The 21,185-nt window shown below is 40.8% G+C and overlaps 1 protein-coding gene across 1 annotated transcript in view; it reads right to left on the bottom strand.

Moving 5' to 3' along the window:
* Positions 1-21,185, bottom strand: part of csmd3b (CUB and Sushi multiple domains 3b) — a 2,134,893-nt gene that overhangs the window by 466,721 nt on the left and 1,646,987 nt on the right. The window contains exon 22 of the mRNA XM_072277417.1: positions 12,666-12,835. Coding sequence (XP_072133518.1) covers positions 12,666-12,835 — 170 coding nt within the window. The remainder of the gene's footprint in view (positions 1-12,665; positions 12,836-21,185) is intronic.

Genomic DNA, 21,185 nt, shown 5'->3' with positions numbered 1-21,185 from the left:
TTTTAGCTGAACATTACTATGTGGATAGTAAGGTTTACGGGAACTGATATAACACATGGAAGGATTAATCCACTCAGTCTCTCTCACCTGCCTCCTCCGTGTAAGGTTACAACTAACCCTTAGGGAGTATTCTGGAGTTCCGTGAATATAACCAATATTAAATCAAACAAGAACCAGGCTTCATTTCTTATTGTAAACATAAATAAATTCAGGAAGTTTGCAAATTAGCCTTCTGTTTTTTTTAGTAAATTGCAAGCAGTAAATTGTAGTTAAGAGCATAGCCAGCCCCACAGACTATGAGATTGCATATGCACAAGCCAAATGTTAAGGAAATTGGGTTGTGTTAATTGGCCTGCATCAAACCAGGCAACATAGCTGAGTTATGTGCACCATTGTGACAGATTTCAAGCTGGCAGACCAGATGGATGTTGTCAATGAGCATACGAAACATGGTCACAGATATAGGCAATCAAAAATTTTGGTGTACTTATGATATGTGTGTACTCAGAGACAACCCTGAAAACATTAATTTTGAATGTCTGGGATTTCTGCCTCAGAAGCTTTTAGACGATATGTGTGAATTACTTTGTGACAAAGGTGTTTGAACATTCAGAGGTGTCTGTAACTATAATATGTAATTCAAAGGAAGCATTGTCAGCCCCAAAATTGAATTCTAACTACTGAAATCGTATTGTATCAGCTACTATTACCTTTCATCTTAAGGATATAAAAATATGATGGATGGGTTTGTGAGCCTTTCCTGAGAGGGTCTCCAGAATGATGCCTGCCTGTTGTGATTAATAAAGGCTTCTATATCACCAGCTTCAGTGTTTCTCTGGTGCATTTGATCAAAGTCACAACATTTCTGGGTCTGCTGGGATGCATTCATGACCCACTATGTGGCCTGTAATCTCAGCAGGGGTGAGCATTTTCAAGAGTTGCATCCACACTTAGGTCTGTCCAGGTCAACGACCATGGGATTGCAAAGCGCCCAAGAAGGTGGCGAAGAGCTGAATTGCTAGATACGAAAGTGTGGTGTGCGTGCATGTGTGCATTTGTAAGGGACCAGATGTGTACAATTCAAGTGCTTCTGGTGTCACTTGAGTGAAATCTGCTGGAGTTTGCTACACCGGTACAAACTAACACATACGCAACATTAACACTGAAAAATGAAAATGATCTGACGTGAGCTGCATTTATTGGTGGCACCATCTGCTCATTTCCCTCATATTTAGTTCCCAAAATCTCTTTTTGATAGTCAGTTGAATCGCAATAGTGCCTTCTCAGTTTGAAGTCCTGTTAAATGCCTCACTCTCAGATTCATATTCATTTTATTACATCAAAGTGTACACGAAATGCTTGATTTGCTTTAACAAACAACACAAACTAAGGATGTGCTGAAGGTGGCCTGCAAGTGTTATCACACATTCTGGTCCCAACATAACATTCCCACAATGCTCGGCAGTACAACACAGAACACAATAAACAACGAAAGAACAAGAGCAGAACAAGCCACTTTCCTAACTCCCACCCATCCACCTACACACAACCACAGTTCTCCAACCCCAGGACTGTTCATCTCTGGACTCCAGCCTCCATATTTGTTTCACATGGCAGGTGTTTTACTCTTTACACTTCTAACTGGTTTTTGTCAAGATGAAGTGTGGCCCGGGTGGGGGTAGGCGCGAGTCTGTCCATTTGGGAGCCGCAGTTGAATCAATATTCACCTAGCATCTTGTCCACAGCATGGGTGACCCTGACTTAGCATCGCCTGATGGAGTTCTTGAAGCACGCAAGCCTCCACACGATGTCAGCATGTTGACCCAGGTCGTGGAGGAGGCTCCAATGGCCCACCTTGATTGGAAACTTTCTCCTTTATCATTTTAGAAAGAGGGCAATGTATTATTCAAAGGAACACTATTTTTAGTGGGACGGAGGATGATAGCTTCCTTGCACATTGAGACTGGACTAGGGATCTCGTTAGATGTGGAACCAACAGAACAGTTCATTATTGGGGCACACTTAACTGAGCCTCTCCACCAGTGTGAAAGCTGTAGGTTTCCTCACAAACTGAGCAGAACAGGGGACAAAATTCAGTTTCAGCTTGCATTATTTAAGGCAGGAGGCACTCAACATATTTGTCACTACCTGCACACCGAAGGACATCCCAGATTCACTAATTCCTCACTGAATGACAAGCTGGTTGTAAGGGTGCTAAAGACAATCACATGACTGAGGAACCCTACAGCTGAAACCAGGGTTGCACATTACGAGATGACCATGGAAGTGTGTCTCCCACAATCTCCCCTCACACCAGCCCCTCAGTGAGCACAGTGGCATAATGCATGCCGAGTTCAAACTACCCATTATGCCTTGTAAGGATATTCATTCCTCCTTTCATTCCACTCTATCCACCATGACCATTCATCCCTAACCTGTGCTTATTGATGAATTCCTTTGTAGTCTTCCAGTTACCTCCAGCTTCTGATTACTTGCTTCAAAAATATTTAGTGTACAGATGGCTTTGGTCATGTGACCCATTCCTCTGGAATAATCAACTATCTTTTCAGCTGGTGTCTCTTAGTTCTGATGAAGGGTTTGGCACAAAATGTCGATTGTTTATTCCTCTCCATAGATACTTTCTGTCCTGCTGAGTTCCTCCAGCATTTTAAGTGCTTTACGCTGGATCTCCAGTATCCGCAGAACTTCTTGTGTTTATTTCTTACTTTTGAGCAGCTAAACCCTAACTCTGCTTGGGAGGATGGCATAGATTGATGAGGGTGCCATGTGATGAAGGTCTCCTTCAAAAAGCAATGCCACAAAAAGGCTCAACCATTATTAAGTCCATAAGACCATAAGATATAGGAGCAGAAGTAGGCCATTCAGCCCATCTATCTTCTCCACCATTTAATCAATGGCTGATCCAATTCTTCTAATCATCTCCAATCCCCTGCCTTCTCACCATGCCCTTTGATGCCCTGGCTAATCAAGAACCTATCTATCTCTGGCTTAAATGCACCCAATGACTTGGTATCCACAGCCACTCATGGCAACAAATTCCACAGATATACCACTTGCTGACTAAAGTAATTTTTCCGCATCTCTGTTCTAAATGGACATACTTCAATCCTGAAGTAATGTCCTCTTGTCCTAGACTCCCCTACCATGGAAAATAACTTTGCCATATCTAATCTGTTCAGACCTTAATTAAGAACTCCCATCACACAAGGCATGCCCTCTTCTAATTGCTGCCATCAAGGAGGAGGTACAGGAGCCTGAAGACACACTCTCAATGTTTCAGGAACAGATTCTTTCACTCCAGCATCAGGCTTCTGAATAGACAATGAACTCAAGAACACTACCTCACTATTTTTTGTGCTCTCTTGTTCTATTAATTATTGAATTGAATTGACTTTATTTCTTACATCCTTCACATACATGAGGAGCAAAAATCTTTACGTGACGTCTCCGTCTAAATGCGCAATGTGCAAACATAGTAATTTATCATACTTTATAATAAATAGGACAGTCAATATAAGATAGAAATACACGCAAATCAGCGTGAGTTAATCAGTCTGATGGCCTGGTGGAAGAAGCTGTCCCGGAGCTTGTTGGTCCTGGCTTTTATGCTGTACCATTTCCCAGATGGTAGCAGCTGGAATAGATTGTGGTTGGGGTGACTAGGGTCCCCAATGATCCTTCGGGCCCTTTTTCTCACATTTGTCTTTGTAAATGTCCTGAATCATGGGAAGTTCACAACTGAAGAATGCACTGGGCTGTTTGCAGCCACTCTATGCAGAATCCTGCGATTAAGGGAGGTACAGTTCCCATAACAGGCAGTGATGCAGCCTGTCAAGATGCTCTCAATTCTACCCCTGTAGAAAGTTCTTCGGATTTGGGGGCCCATACCAAACTTCCTCAACCATCTGAGGTGAAAGAGGCACTGTAGTGCTTTTTTCACCACACAGCTGGTGTGTACAGACCACGTGAGTTCCTCAGTGATGTTGATGCTGCGGAATTTAAAGCTGTTCACCCTCTCAACCCCAGATCCATTGATGTCAATAGGGATTAGCCCATCTCCATTCCTCCTGTAATCCACAACCAGCTCCTTTGTTTTGGCGACATTGAGGGAGAGGTTGTTTTCTTGATACCAGTGTGTCGGGGAGATGACTTCTTCCCTGTAGTCCACCTTGCTATTGTTTGAGATTAGGCCGATCAATGTACTGTCATCAGCAAATTTAATTAGCAGATTATAGCTGTGGGTGATGATACAGTCATCAGTATACTAAAAGCAAAGGAGGGGACTTAGTACACAGCCCTGCAGATGCTGGAATTTCAAGCAACACACATAAAAAATGCTGGTGAACGCAGCAGGCCAGGCAGCATCTCTTGGAAGAGGTATAGTCAACGTTTCGGGCCGAGACCCTTCGTCAGGACTAACTGAAAGAAGAGATAGTAAGAGATTTGAAAGTGGGAGGGGGAGGAGGAGATCTAAAAAAAATAATAGGAGAAGACAGGAGGGGAAGGGATGAAGCCAAGAGCTGGAAAGTTGATTGGCAAAAGGGATATGAGAGGATCATGGGACAGGAGGCCTAGGGAGAAAGACAGGAGGAGGGGGGAAATCCCATGACATATGTACTGTAAATTCAAATTCAATTTCAAGTTCAATTGTCATTTAACCATATGTAAATACCCATTAATACAGCCAAACAAAACAGTCTTTCTCCAGGGTCAGGGTATAAAACACAACACCAACAGTCATACACAGTACAGGGCACAGATAGCACATATAAGATATCAGTAAAATGCAGTCACACAAAAAAAATCTCGTCCAAGAGCTGAGTCCATGAATGCAGCAGGAGTCTGCAGTTGAATACAATATAACTTGTCTTCTACCAAGCTAACACTGCAGAGACAGCACCACACCTGGCACTATGGTGGAGCGCACTAACTCCAAAGCTCTCTCCTGAGTGGCTGTAAACAGGTGACACTGTGGCTGGAGGCCTAGTACTTGCTAGGACCGAGGCCATGTCATCCAATAAATCAATGACTTGGACATGCTGCGTTCCACATTAGCAATGTCTAACAAGGACTTGCAATCATAAGAAAGTGACTAAGACAATCACTCGCCATTAGACGACACTCCGCCTTCATGCATTGTCTCCTCTGATGCCTCTCTAAAGCAGGCAGCAGTGATATTGTGCCAATGACATTAATCTTGATTCTGATTCAGAATCCATAACACCACTGCCATTTTCAACGGCAGATGAGCACTCTCCACTATGTATAGTCAGAGCTGTAAATCCAGGCACACTCTTGTCCTGTAGGATGTGATACATGATGAAGTAACACATAACAGGCTTCACAAATGAGATGTCTTTTTCCTGCCTGATATATTAATGAGTGTCTAACAATGTAGTTTACTTGGCAGGGCCGAGAGTGAATGCAGAAGCTAGCACTGAACTTGATCCAGCAGGCCTTAGTACAAGAGACTGTGAGGATCTGCTTCCCCCCTGCTATTTTCCTCTGAACTATGCCCCTGTTCTGCCCAATCCCATTCTGTTCTGCAGCATCACACTAGTGTGTTCCAGGGAGCTTCCGGACACTTACAATCTCTGCGCTAAATCCCCGAACTACAGGAAGCCGTTAACACATTTAAATTTGCACAAGAAGGGTTTCTCAGTTTGCCAAACGTGCCTGGATTAAATGCGAAATCAGACTGTTCACACCAGGTTTCTCACTTGCCATCTGTTTTAGCAGATTTTACTATTTCTACCCACTGAAAACTCCACCTGTTCTCAGGAGTTAACATTTAACCCTTTAAGATGGAAGGTAGCAATCCATTATATATATTTTTCAAGAAACTATATCATAAAACAAAATTGTCCGACTGAATAAGGTGGCTTATTGTTGGTAAAGATTTTTTTACAAAACTACAAAATATACAAAATATAAACATCAAGACGGCTAACATTTCAAATTAAAATACAGCTATTGCTATCAACAAACGCTCATTTCCCTGAGGACCCAACTGTTCTTGGAAATCACCCACTTTACCCATAGTGACCGCAGGCTCCCTCTCAAAGGTCAATGGAAAAGGGCCAGGCAGTCGGCTTGGGCAGAGTCCTTGATTGCCCTCTGCCTGGATCCATGAATGGCTTTCTTGTTGAGGCCCAGGAGCAAGACCAGCAGTATAACCCTCGAGCAACCCAGCACCCTCCATATTTGGACACTCGAGTAATAGATGTTTCTGCCGAGGAATGAACAGGTCTGGGCTGGTTCAGTCAAAAGAATGTTAAAGGCCTTGTATGCAAAAGGAAGAGAGAAGCAGCACATCAGAGAAAATACACGATTGTAAATGATAATGAATACTCCATCAGTGGCTCAGGCTTTAACTAATGTTTGAGCAGATATCCTACGAAATGGATTTTTAGAACAGCTTGTGGTTGAGCCCACTAGGGAAAAGGCAATTCTGAACTGGGTGTTGTGTAATGAACCAGATGTAATTAGAGAGCTTAAGGTAAAGGACTGCTGGTAAATGATGCTAGAGAAGCAGTAACGGGGACAAAGAAATTGTGGATGAATAGTAAGTATTTTCCATCAGACTTCACTCTGGAAGACGCCAGCAGTATGTCAGGAATTCGAGAGTGTCGGGGGCCAGAGGTGAGTGTAGTTGCTATTACTAAGGAGAAGATGCTTGAGAAATTGTAAGGTCTGAAGGTAGATACAGTGCTGTGCAGAGCTGAGGCACATATACTGTACATAACGAGGGTACCCAAGACTGTAGCTGCCCAAAAGGCTTAGGAGAGGGACGCCAGCACTGTCTAAGATCATTACTGTAGCTCTGAAGTTGCCTACAGTACAAGCTAGTCTGCTTCAAGATGGCAGATATTCTTTTCTGAATGACCAACTGAACCAGATGAACCAACCTTTAGTTTCATGGTAACCACTAGTGATGCTATCCTTTGATTTCAGAAGAGTGGAACAGAGGACATGGAACATTACAGCACAGTACAGACCCTTTGCCCCACAATATTGTATCAATCTTTTAACCAACTCTAAGATCAATCTCACCTTTCCCTCCTCTGTAACACAGCCCTCCATTTTTCTATTATCCAGTTTCCTGTTGAGGAGTTCCTTAAATGCCCCTGAGGTATTGACCTCTACCACCATCCCTGGCAGCATGCTCCACACAGTGTCCAGCTTTGTGTAAAAGAAACTTAGACATTTCCACTGTACTTTCCTCTGATCAGCTTATAATTATGCCCTCTCACATTCACCATTTCCACCCTGGGAGAAAGCCTTTAGCTATCCACTTGATCAATGCCTCTTATCATCTTGTACACCTCTATCAAGTTATCACTTCTGCTCTAAGCGAACAGGCCTAAGTTTGCTCGACCTACGTGGATATGCTCTTCAATCTGGGCAGCATCCTGGTAAACATCCTCTGTACTCTGTCTAAATCTTCCACATCCTTTCTATATAATGAGCTGACCAGAACTGAACATGATACTCCAAGAATGATGTAGCCATAGATCTGAAACATTACCTCATGGCTCCTGAAATCAATCCCCCAATTATTGAAGGCCAACACATCCTATGTCTTAAAAACCTTATCAACTTTCATGCCAACTTTGAGGGAATCTATGGAAGTGGAAGCCAAGATCCCTCTGTTCCTTGACACTGCAAAGAATCCTGTCTTTAAGCCTGTACTTTGCCCTAAGGTTCAATCTTCTACAGTGAATCACTTCACATTTTTTTTGGTTGAACGCCATCTGCCACTTCTCAGCCCAGCTCTTCAATCTAAATTTCTCAACCACTGTGGTGAAATTTCAAGAGACATATCCTGTTCAATAACTTAACCACTAAACTATTGTCCTCTTAATGAGCTGAATAATCATTTAATTGTCCGAAACAAAAGAAAATTGAAAACCATTGGAAATAGTTGGTGATGATCCTCAGCATAATGTAATGTAAGGTTTGGAGAATGGTCTTCAAATAAAATTGAGCTGTACGTTCACTTGGAATACATGTAAACCATGAGGTCCTGGGTCATGAAGCGCTTAAGCATGTAGTGATGAAATAAGAAATGGAAAGCAATTAGATCAATCTGCTATCATGGGAAGTAAACAACTTTGTTTCTGTTTGGGAAGAAAGCTAGCTTCTGAATGTAATTTATGCTATTAACAAGTAGAGTTATTTTGAAACTGGATGTGTGAGCTACATGTGAGCACACTGGACATTTCCTCTGACTAAGGTTGTGAACAGTGCACAGAACTTTGAGTTCTCAAGACCGACCATGACTCTATCTCAATGGAATCCTTAGTAGGCAGAAGGGTGTGAGACTCACTGCCTTTTCAACATGTTAGTAACTTGTTGCTTTGTTAATATACTAATGTTTTTGTTAAAAAGATCATCAATATTTAATAAATTGTAGTTTTATATTATTGAAGTATTCTTTCTCCATCATTGTGACATATATGTACTTTGATAATAAATTTACTTTGAACTTTGAAATTCTCAAAATTTGCTTACATGCCATTACTTCTTGTGCCAGCACTAATATTTATTTCATCCTGCTGCTGCCTGTAAGGGGTTTGTACGATCCCCTGGTGACGGCATGGGTTTCCTCCGGCTGCTCTGGTTTCCTCCCAAAGTCCAAAGACATACCGGTTGGGAGGTTAATTGGTCATTGTAAAATTGTCCCGTGATTAGGCTAGGATTAAATTGGGGGATTGCTGGGCTGCATGGCTTAAAGAGCCGGAAGGGTCTGTATGTCAATTAAAAAAATAAATAAATCTCTCGTAACCTAATCCACTTTCTTCTTCTGATTCAGCGTATGTTGGCAATACTCCAGATTTTTAATAAACATTAAAGTATGAACACTGTCTTTAAACATGACTCATTTAATTATTGCCTGTTACACCGCTCGTGTTTAGTGCAGCAATGAAGGTCCTCCATCTCTGTCTATACTGTCACTCACATATATATGACGATTCTTCATTGCTCTTTCCGTAACAATTTTTTTGACCAGTCAAGGTTGTTAGCTCTGAGCTGAACCCTTGAACCTAGAGGACTGGTGGACTCTATCCTTTGACCTGGTTGGCATGGGTGATCCTACCAAGAGCCAAAGCACAAGGCCCAGATTTCAGCCAACATAGCTCTCTGGATCATTGAGGCACATAAGCCTTTAACCCCTAAGACGAAGTTGTGGACCCCCTGGAGGCTTTAAACATAAGGCTTGTCGTAAGCAGTCTGGCCATTTCAGAAGAACATGGTAACACGTGAAGCGGAGAAACAACCAAGCTACTATGAGTAACTTCCTTACTTGTGAAGGGATCAATGACCAAAGTGCTGTAATGGCAGCAGAACCATTATTCCAACTTCACTCAGGAAAATGACACAGGAGCATTATGCATAAGCAGTGTTAACGGCAGAAACACAGAAGCTGCAATCACTTTTCTTTTCGTCTCCAAAAAGGACAGTTTTACCAATTCAGTATAATCTTCAGAGATCAGTGGTTAGATGAGACTTATTTATAAATTTTTCTTGTGGTAAATACCTTGAACATGTTGCACATTATTGTTCAAGGTCTGAGTAAGTGCACAGTTGCTGTTAGGCAAAGTTTGTGTTTTATGAGAAGTGATTTTATATGCATGGATTATAACTACCTCTAATAAATATTTAAAAATATATCAAGTTCAAAGTAAATTTATTATGTATACTTTAAGCAGATTTATCTCCTTACAGGCAGCTACAAAACAAAGAAACCCAAAATAACCTATTAAAACAAAAGAAGAACATCAAACAACCAATGTGCAGAGAAAAAAGAAACAAATCATGCAAACAATAGAAGTTATTTACAAATAAATAATGTTGCTGTTGAGGTTTGAAATCTCTGCATCAATGTAGGTTCTTTCTGTGCTGATTGGATAGGATGCTTGCACTCCCTCTTCCCTTCACCTTTTCTGCATATCACTTCCCAGCTTCAAAGTTCATCCCTCACTTCCCCACCTGCTCCGGATTCACTTATCTTCTTCTGGCTTGTACACCTTCTCCTCTTTTTATTCTGGCTTCTTCCCCCTCCCTTTCCAGTCCTGATGAAGGATCTCAGCCTGAAATACCGACTACTTATTCACCTCCATAGATGCTGCCTGACTTGCTGAGATCCTCCATCATTTTGTGTGTGCATTGCTCAAGATTTCCAGCGTCTGCAGAATCTTTTGTGTTCAGTGGAGAGGAAGCCATTTTGGTACACTGCTGATCTGTTCAGGTCCAGTGCTGCTTTACTAAACATTCATCATCTAGCTTGCCTCCACAATTAAACTGCCAAATGGTCCTTCATTGCAGCACATATCTTCTCTACTGGATGAGCAAACTGGTTTTGGGAGGTTGACTTATAGATTGCTTTACACCACCATTAATAAAAAGAGGATCCAGCCTTCAACACGGTTCATGTCTCTCCTGAGGGAAATCAATTGGGTGTTGTGTTTATGTCACATACTCTAAATAAAAACTGGTGTCTTTGTATATCAAATGGTATATTGCATTTTGTATGTCTTATTGTCCAAAATTTGACGATACAATTATTGTTCATATCATCTGCATCTTAGCTGAATATCACAAACATTTTGGACTGGAATGCGTTCATCTGATAGAAATGCACTGCTCGCTTCTTCATAGCCATATGATTTAAAATTGCAACTCACAAAAATTGCTTCACCTGAAAATCTGTTGGGGTTGTCTACTGTGTCCAGTGTTCCCAATGTGGCCTCCTCTACATTGTTGAGACCCATCATATATTGGGGGACTGCTACGTCGAGCACCTCCACGCCATCCATCACAAGCAGGACTTCCCGGTGGCCAAACATTTTAAATCTAGTTCCCATTCCCGTTCCAACACGTTGGTCCATGGCCTCTCTTGCGCTAAGATCAGGCCACCTGCAGGGTGGTGGAGCAACACCTCATATTCTGCCTGGGTACCCACCAACGAGATGGCATGGATATCAATTTCTCCTTCCAGAAATCCCGCCTCCCCCACTTCCCTCTCTTCCCCACTCTGACCTTTCACTTCTTCTCACCTGACTATTACTTCCCCCTGGGTCTCCTCCTCTTTCCTTTTCTTCTATGGTCCACTTTCCTGCCCTATCAGATTCCTTCTCCAGCCCTTAACCTTTCCCACCCACCTGGATTCACCAATCACCTTTTAGCACCTCCTTCCCCTTCCCCTGACTTTTTACCTTGGCATCATTCCCCTTCATTCTCAGTCCTGAAGAAGGGTCTCAGCCCAAAACATCTGACTGTTTATTAATTTCCATAGATGCTACCTCAACTGCCGAGTTCTTCCAGCATTTTGTATATATTGCTTTGGATTTCCAGCATCTACAGAATTTCTTGTGTTTATGATTTAAAATTGGGCAGATTTATTTTAGAACTTTGACAGCAGAAATGAAGTTTCACTGCCACATAATGACAATGATATCAACTAACAGTCAAATGATTAGCTCTAACTCTGCAGCTGAAATACATGACAGTTCTACCTCAAATTAAAATAATCTCAAAACCTTTCTTCTTCAAGCTCCATAATGCTAAATTTTTCAATGTTCTTGGCATTTTTTGAATAAGATCTTTATCACCATACTGAATCTTGTGCGCACTGTCAAAATCTTACATTTTAATAAACATTAAATATGCCCAAATATATCATTGTTGAATTAAATAATTCACTTTGCCTTGGTTCAGTAGTAAACTCAGCAGGCATGAAACACAACTATTTTGCAATCAGCATTTTTTTTATTAAATCACTCTCATATAACATTCCCCTCCGGTAATAAAAGTGATAGAATAGTAATTTTCATTTAAAATGGTTTGTAGCTGTAGACATCATGAGGCACTAATTATTCCGTTATGGAAAGCCAAAATGCTAAGTAACAAATAATGATGTTTTTGTTAAACTGACATTTTAAGTTCCCATAAAATTGGACAATTTCAACAATAGTTACTTATTAGAATAAATTTGCTTGTGCGGAAGCATAAAGCAAAAGTTTTGAAAAAAGACCAGGTAGTATGCTATGAATAATGAAATGGCTTAGGCTGAATTTTCAGTCTATTTTCTATCTGGAGAAGACGAATTTCAGAGTTGTATACTGCATACATACTTTGATAATAAATGAACCTTTGAACCTATGAAACTCTTGAGCAGATTGCATGTGTACTTCCACCCTCTTGCAAACAAGAACTATGGGAATTGACACAGATGGAGTCTTCTTCAAAATTATGGGACATAAATGGCCTCGAATGCTGGATACAATTTTTTTTTTAAACTTATGGCTTTAGGGCACAATCAAATCTCAGTGAAATAATGCCATAAAAAAGAAAACTGAAAGAACGAATGAGCATAAAGAAAGAAAAAGAGTTCATTAAAGCAGTTTTGCAAATGTTCCACAAGGTCTCACATGAAAGAAAGTTATTTTAGAAACTATTAAATACTCCCTACCTTATTAGCTGTTGACGTTGTAATATATATCACTAATTTCATTTCCTTGGAATTATGTCAGCACCTTGACCATATATTTAAAACATCTTGGTTGCAAAAGTTTTAGCATATTGATAGAAGATGTAAAATATACAAAACAATATTTCACAGTTCTTTGCGAATATCATACCTTAAGAGTGTCTCCTTGTGCTAAGTGGAATGTTCTGGCTGAGATATTAATTCCTTTGCCTGCTTGCACTTGTATGCTGTACACGCACTCATGGTTGTTTTCGTAGTTCAAAGGATAGTTGGGAGACAGCAGGATTCCCTCGTTGCTTGTTATGGATGTTCCGCATTCAGCTGTGGTTAGAAGAAAACAGTATTTTTAATATAACGACTCTGAGTGAAAAATAACTTATCTCATATATTCACCGCATTGTGGGCACTGAATTCAAGAATGGTATTGTACTTAAGTACATCCACCATCAGTTTAAAATTGAAGGGCAATTAATAATTTGCACTAAGTTAAAAAGGAGAAATTATTTATTCTGCACTGAGAAACAACCTCATGCAAACATCTACTCTTTTTCACAGATGTTGCCTGGCCTGATGAGCTGCTCAGAAACAGTTATTACCCCTCAACCATCAGACCCTTGAACCAAAAGGGATAACTTCTCTCAGCTTCACTTGCCCTATCATTGAAATGTTCCCACAACCAATTGACTGTTCATCTCATGTTCTCAATATTTTTTGCTTATTTATCTATTACTCATATTTTTTTTTTTGTTTTTGCACAGTTTGTTGGATTTTATACACTGGTTAAAGCCCCAATGTCTTTCATTGATTCTATTGTGGTTATAATTTTATTATGGATTTATTAAGTCGGCCCACAAGAAAAAGAATCTTAGGATTGTAAATGGTGACATATATGTACTTCAATAATGAATTTACTTTGAACTTTGATGTTAACATTTAGAACAAAAAAGTGCAAATATTGACCTGAAGCATCCTTCCTCTGCTATTTCCGACTTTCTCTGCTTTAATTCACATTTGCACCATTCAAGGAATATTAGGTTTTTCATTTTCTATGCAAGGATGTTGAATAAATGGAACTGAATTGGCTATTGGACAATTAAGTCCATGTGTGTCATTTCAGTGGAACTAAATATATGAGCTGAGAACAATCTGCATGTCACATGCTTGCATAGTGTTAGTACGTGCAAGAAACGGCAATTTTTTCTTTCAGATAAAATATTTAAATAAGACTTCAATGTTAATGAACTGGATTGCACAGCATTTGCTGAGGCCAGCACTCCACTTGGACAGATGTCAGGTCAGCAAACACATCATTCGCCTTGGTATGAGTTCGGAGTTTGAGGACAATACTGAAGATCGAAGCCGGAAGGTTAAAGACTGAAGTCAGCGAGTCCAGAAGTTGGAAGACTGATGCATGTGAGGCCATTGCAGGCTGGAGGTATGAAGGAGGCCTGCATTGGGGATTAGAGAAACACCTGTGTGTGTGAGTGGGTGGCAGGGAGGAAAGGGGCTTGCTTTGTTGTTGTTGTCGTTGCTTGTGTTGTTCTGAATATTGTGGGCATGCTCTGTTGCAGAGTGTGTGGCAACACTCGTGGGCTGCCCCCTACACATCCTTTGGTTGTGTTGGTCGTTAACGCAAATGACACATTTTAACTTCGATTTCAATGTACATGTAATAAATAAATTAATCGTAATTTTTTTTAAAGTATTGCGTGCTCTGAAAATGATTTACCCAGACTGAATAACATTTTGGCAAATCATAATTCGCTCACATTTGGACTAGGTGATTCTAGCTAGGCCCCACGTTGACCCACCTGGCTTCCACACAACATTCGATGCACATTTATGGGAACACAAACTGGCGGTACGGACACATGATCCCCTGTCGATGATCTCAGTACACGAAGAGTGAGCGGGACACCACTTAAAGTGGGACACCGCCAAGGTTCTGGCTCAGTCAAACATGAAGAGGTACAAGATGTTCTCTTCCGATAACTCCGCAAACAAGCATCAAAATAAACACCTTTTATGAATCCCTCCGAGCCAAAGAAACGCGAGCCAATAGATTTCAAAGGTCAACTGAAGGGTTAGACAATCAAGACTAAAGCAAGCGAACAGGGACCTTTATAATCACGAGCACTCACAGAGTGAAACACCAACAACTGTGCACTGAGGATGTTACCTCAACTGGTGATGAAAAGTCTGCAAGCTAATTGGTAAGCTCGGCGAACATTGCAATGTCAAAGTTAGCACATAGTCGGCACCCAATCTTGACAATCCACCGGTGTCAGGAGAATAGCTGCACATGACAATGACAGAGAAACACGAAGCATAACCCACTGAAATCCCTCCATGTATTATACATTCATTATGAAAAGTAGACAGAGTTTACGAGTAGGGACATTATGTTGCAGGCTACATTTGCAGTACTGTACACTGTTTTGGTCACCCTGTTATTGGAAAAACATTGCCAAGCTTCAGTGTTATAGGGAGAAGTTGGCCACACTAGATCTTCATTCCCTAGAGTGTAGGAGAATGAGAGGTGACCATAAAGAAGTTTTCTTATATCATGATGGTTATGGATAATGTGGACTGCCATCATATTTTGTGCAGGATGTAGGACATAGATGTAAGATAAAATGGGAGATTTAAAAGAATCCTGAGAGGTAAACTTTTTCACACAGAGGATAATGAGTAGCTGAAATGAGCTGTCGGAAGAAGTGATGAGGCAGATACAATTACAACATTGAAGAGACATTTGGTCAGATACATATAGGTGAAGGGCTTGGAGCTTACGGGCTGAATGTGGGTAATTGGGATGACATTGTGGTCAGCATGGACCAAGTGGACCGCAAGGCCGGTTACCATGCTGTATACCTCCATGACTCTACGGCTTCAATATTTTGATCACGTTCGACAGACTTATATTCCAATGTTTAAAATATTATCACAATCATATTTTTCTTGCCCCATTATTACCTGCAGCATATTTATTTTGTGTACCTTCATTCATCAATCTGTTTTACCAACCACAATAATAATGCTGGATATTCACACAGCTTTGGGTCACACATATCAGTGGACTCCATCAAAACGGGCAGTTATGTGGCAACTGGTCAAATGCAAGACTTATGTCCATCATAAGGAGAAGAATTAGGCCCCTTGACCCATCGAGTCTGCTCCGCCATTTCATCATGGCTGATCCATTTTCCCCCTCAGTCCCAGTTTCTTGCTTTCTTCCCCTGCATCTCTTCATGTTCTGACTAATCCAGAATCTAACAACCTCTGCCTTAAATATACCCAAAGACTTGGCCTCCACAGCCCCCTGTGGCAACGAATTCCACAGATTCATCATTCTCTGACTAACTGTCTGCCTTTCCTCCACATCTCCCCTGGCCTTCACAATAATGTGGTACGTGACCACCTTGGGAAGAAGTCCTTCAAGATCTGACAACCTTCCATTATTCCGAGATCAGCAATGACACAGCGACAGTTGATTTTCTATACAGGTCCTGTCAGTTTTGAATTCTGCTCACTTCGAGACTCTCCACTTTTTTTAAGGTAGATAACAGCATGCTCTCAAGTTTTTTTTAGATGGGAAACTGGTACTTGCGTTTTATGCAATAATATTTAAAACAATGAAATGGGTCCAGTACAAGGTCTAGGTATGAATTTCAAAGAGGCGAAAGTGCAGACGGAAAGCTTGCCAGCTTAACATAGCAACAGCAAAAGACCTAAAGCATCCAAGTCTTTCAGACCCCACACAACTTATAGATAATGTTGTCCTATCAATAGCATACTAAATATTAAGATATAGTGACAAATCCATATTTAAGTTCTAGCTCAAGTTTAAGCAACCATATATATGTAATCTGGCAAATGAAACAATGTTCCTCTAGACCAAGGCGCACAGCATGATACATATAACTCACACATAACTCATAAAGTATTATTAACATCAGAAAAAATTAACAAATAATTCACAAAATCCAGAAGACTGACATTCAGCTTAAGGTGCCTTTAAGACACAAGTTAAAAAGTAAACAGTATAAGGCACTAGTGTTTCAAACGTGATGGACTTGGGCAGTGGCCGGGAGTTCAGTAGTCTCATGGTCTGGGAGAAGAAGTTGTTTCTCAACCTAACGGTCTTTATTTTACTGCTTGACAGCCAGGGGTCCAAGAGATTGAAGACCAGCAAAGGTTCTGTACAGACCATCTATCATATCATAATTTCTTCTCTGAGGATCATCACCTTGTTGTGGTGGAGAGGCCTGTGAGATCCCGAGAGTGATGCCATCTGGAGCTCAGCTCCTCGTATGGTCACCCATGGTGGAATGGTCAAGGGGCAGGTTCCAGACAAAGAGTGACCCAATCAGGACCTCAGTGGCAGAGCTGGCAGAAGATGATGACACATCACAACAGCAGTGAAGGCGGAGGAAGGCTGCAGCAGTTGAAGGACCCCAGTCATCTTGCATTCCACGCCACTGGATCCTGACCCCGAACTGTGAGGTAGACTTTGCGGTGGCTCTTCGTGCATCAGCCTCCCCAAGCTGAATAAAGTCACACGCAGGCAGTCTCCATTAGGGGAATAACCCACTGAGAAAACATCATACTCAACTCGAGAGATTGCTCCACTACTACTCTCAAATCATAACTCAGAATACGTTGACCTCTTTGAGATTTTTCCAAACTTTGCCGATAACATCCAGCTGAGAAATACCATAAACAGTGATGAGGATTACCATAAATCTGGAGGATAAGGCCTGGAGATACTGTCCAAGCAGTGTTAGATTTGATAAATTAAACATTTTGGATTCTATTGCAACACAAAATGATTTTATTACGGATTAAAATTATTGATTAAACTGCACTGAACGCAAGATGCAAATTCCAGCAAGATGGATGGGTAATGGGTTACATACAAACAGATTATGTGTAACTCTGAAAAAATAAATATCTTTAAACGAAACAACAGAACATGCTTCAATTCTATACTTGATTCTATCGAAAAGGTGCAGAGAAAAGGTCAGTAATATCCTGAAGGATCCCATCCACCCTGCTCGTCGACTGTTTGTCCCACTCCCATCAGGGAAGAAGCTACACAGCATTCACCCCAAGACCACCAGACCCAAAAACAGTTACTTTCCCCAAGCAGTAAAGTTGATCAATACTTCCACCCACCCCCACCGTCACTACATACACAAAACCCAGCATCAATTTACATACATACTATCAGTCGATGTATATCTGTTACTTGCACATTGTGTTTTGTAAGATCACTTTTATATTAATATTTTGTTTGCTTCTATTTATTGTGTTCATTATGCTTATTATATTTTTGTATGCTGTATCGGATCTGAAGTAACAATCATCTCATTCTCCTTTAAGAATGATAAAAAACAATTTGAATTTAAGATTCAAGATTGTTTATTACCATTTCCAGTAAGCAAATGTAAAGGAGACAAAATATTTGTTACTCCGGATCTGACACAGCACAAAAAAAAAACAGTTAGATAGAAAGAACAATAATAATAAAAAAGAACACAAAAAATATAAGTATCTGTACATAAGATTGCCTACAGTATATGCATAGATACTAACAGACTGTTGTGAAACACACACGTAATGCTGGTGGAAATCAGCAAGTCAGGCTGCATCTATGGAGAGGAATAAACAGTTAATGTTTTGGGTTGAGACCCTTCATCAGGACTGTTCACAGTATTTCCCTCCATAGATGCTGCCTGACTTGCTGAGTTCCTCCACCATTTGGTGTGTGTGTGTGTGTTGCTCAAGATTACTTTCTGCAGAACCTCTTGTGCTTAAGCTTGCTGTGAAATCCCATATGATTCATTAATGGGGCTGCCCCCAGTTCACCCATAGGTGTGTTGGTTATTGATGCAAACAGCACTTTTCACTGTACAGTACTGTGCAAAGGCCTTTGGTACATGCAAAACAAAATCTGTAACGTGAAGATGGTTTCAAAAATAATGTAATGAAAAGTTTCTAAATTTCAAAAAAATGCTGTAAGGAGCAGTAAACAGTAGAAAACTAAATCTTCAATATTTGGTGTGATGATCCTTTGACTTTAAGACTGCATCAATTCTCTTTGATACATTGTTGTGCAGTTTTACAAGAAAAAATAGATGGTGGGTTGTTCCAAGCACCTTGGAGAACTCGTGACTGTTCTTCTGCACACTTTGGCTGTCTCGCTTGCTTCCGTCTGTCCAGATAATCCCAGAGAGCCTCGATGGTGTTGAGATCAACCCTCTGGAGACCATGCTGTCTGAAACCATATAAAAAATCTAGCGTGCCAACGACTTTTGCACAGTTCTGTATGTTTTGATGTACAAGTGCTAAATAAGTATTAGTTCTGCACTTTTGCGAAGGCAGTCATCTTCCCACATGTCCCCCACCTCTATCCCCAATCTGACCATTATGTGATCCCACTCCTAGTGCAACACAACTGAGCAAGCCAGTCAGGAGGACCAAAATGTTAATATTGCATTGTTATAATTTATTCTCCAAAGAAATCAACAACATTTCAGAATTAATTAACTTTTCCATCATTTAAACTAAGCTCACAATAAAATGTTAATCTATTACTCAAATGTAGGAAATGCTACCCAATAAAATATTGTGTAAGATGGCAAACTTAGGAAAGGAAAGAGCACGACCACGAGAGGTAGAATCAACCTTGACATGATGACAGATAGATCAGCCAACAAAACTCCATTATGTTGGTTGAATCTTCAGCCAGTCATTTAAATAAGGATGCAAAACAATATTCATTTAATACTGTTTGAAAATTATCAACCACAGGTCACTACATCTCTCAAAATGATGTTTGGATGAAATAGTTAAATTCAACAGTGTAAAGTGATAGCATTTGAATGGAGCTCTTCCTGAGTCATTGAGTGTGTGCCTTCAGGCTCCTGTAACTCCTCGCTTAATGGTAGCAATAAGAAGAGGGCATGTCCTGGGTGATGGGGTCCTTAATGATGGATGCTGCCTTTTTGAGGCATCTCTCCTGAAAGCTGACCTGGATACTGGGGAGGTTAGTGCCCATGATGGAGCTGACTGAGTTCACAATTTTCTGCATATAATTTTGATCCTGTGCAGTGGCCCCCACACTTAACAGTGATGCAGCCGGTTAGAATGTTCTCCATGGTACATCTGTATAAATTTGCAGGTGTCTTTGGTAACACACCAAATCTCCTCAAACTGCAAATGCAATATTGCCACTGTTTTGCCTTCTTTGCAACTGCATCGATATGTTGGGTCCAGGATAGAACCTCAGAGACGTTACCACGCAGGAACTTGAAATCGCTCAGCCTTTCCACTGCTGATCCCTCGATGAGGACTGGTGTGTGTTCCTTTGTCTTACCCTTTCTGAAGTCCATAATCAATTCTTTGGTCTTACTGATGTTGAGCGAAACGTTATTATTGCGACACCACTAAACTAGCTGATCTTTCTCACTCTTGTACCCCTTTCTATCACCATCTGAAATTCTGCCAACAATAGTTGTGTTATATCAAATCTATAGATGGCGTTTGAGCTGTGCCGAGCATACAGACATGGGTGTAGAGAAGGCAGAGCAGTGGGCAAAGCCCACATTCTTGAGGTGTGCCCGTGCTGATTATCAGCAAGCTGGAGATGTTATTTCTGATCCATATAGACTGTGGACTTCTGGAGAGGAAGTTGAAGATCCCGTTGCAGAGGGAGGTACAGAGGCCTAGGTTTTGTAGCTTTTTGATCAGAACTGTAGGAATGAATGTGTTAAACACAAAGCTGTAGTAAATAAACAGCATCCTAACATACTGTAGGTATTAGCACTGATGCAGTCATTTTCCTGGGAACTCCTCTTGTTTGTGTTCCCAACAGATTAATTTATCTTGATGTGATTCATTTCAGGTATGAACATATCCTTGACTTAGGACCACAGAGGTTTGTTTTACTGCAGGAGTCATTAAATTTTGATTAGGAACAGAAATTATTTTTTTTCTTCACATCTATAAGGTAAGCCCAACATAAAACTTAAGCTGTTCTTCTAATAACGGTGTTTGTTCTGAAAAGTTCCTTATTGGTCATGAAGTGATTTGAGACAAAATGAAAAAAGTGAAATATGTTATATGAACACTAAGTGTCCATTCCCTTATCCAAACTCCATTCTCTCCCCATCTGCATCCCAACCTATTCTCCCTCTGGAAATCCACCCTCCAACTCTGCACCCAGTTCCCCAGTCCCACTCATGCCTCCTCCCCTCTCCCAATGTTCACTGCACTTCAGTTTATGCCATGTCTCCTGCCCACAATTCATGATGAAGATCTAGAATCTTGAAAGTGGAAAGAAAATTTAATATTTCAGTAAATTAACATTTCAGGTTGATGTTTTTTGGTGAAAATTGTGAAAGAAATAGAAATGAACATTGACTAAGTCGCAAAAAGAAGAAGGGTCTGAGCCCAAAACATTGATTGTTTACTCTTTTCCATAGATGCTACCTGACCTGCTGAGTTCCTCCAGCATTTCAGATTGCAAAAGCATCTACTCCACAATCTCCATCAGCACAGGTGCACCACAGGGCTGTGTGCTTCGCCCCCTACTCTACTCACTTTACACCAGTGACTGTGTAAGTACAACTCTAATATCACCTTCAAGTTTGCTGATGACACCACT

This window comes from Mobula birostris, chromosome 1 (assembly GCF_030028105.1).
Source record: "Mobula birostris isolate sMobBir1 chromosome 1, sMobBir1.hap1, whole genome shotgun sequence".
NCBI classification, from domain to species: Eukaryota; Metazoa; Chordata; class Chondrichthyes; order Myliobatiformes; family Myliobatidae; genus Mobula; species Mobula birostris.
Note: the sequence above shows the minus strand (reverse complement) of the source record. Positions and strands in the feature narration are given on the sequence as shown.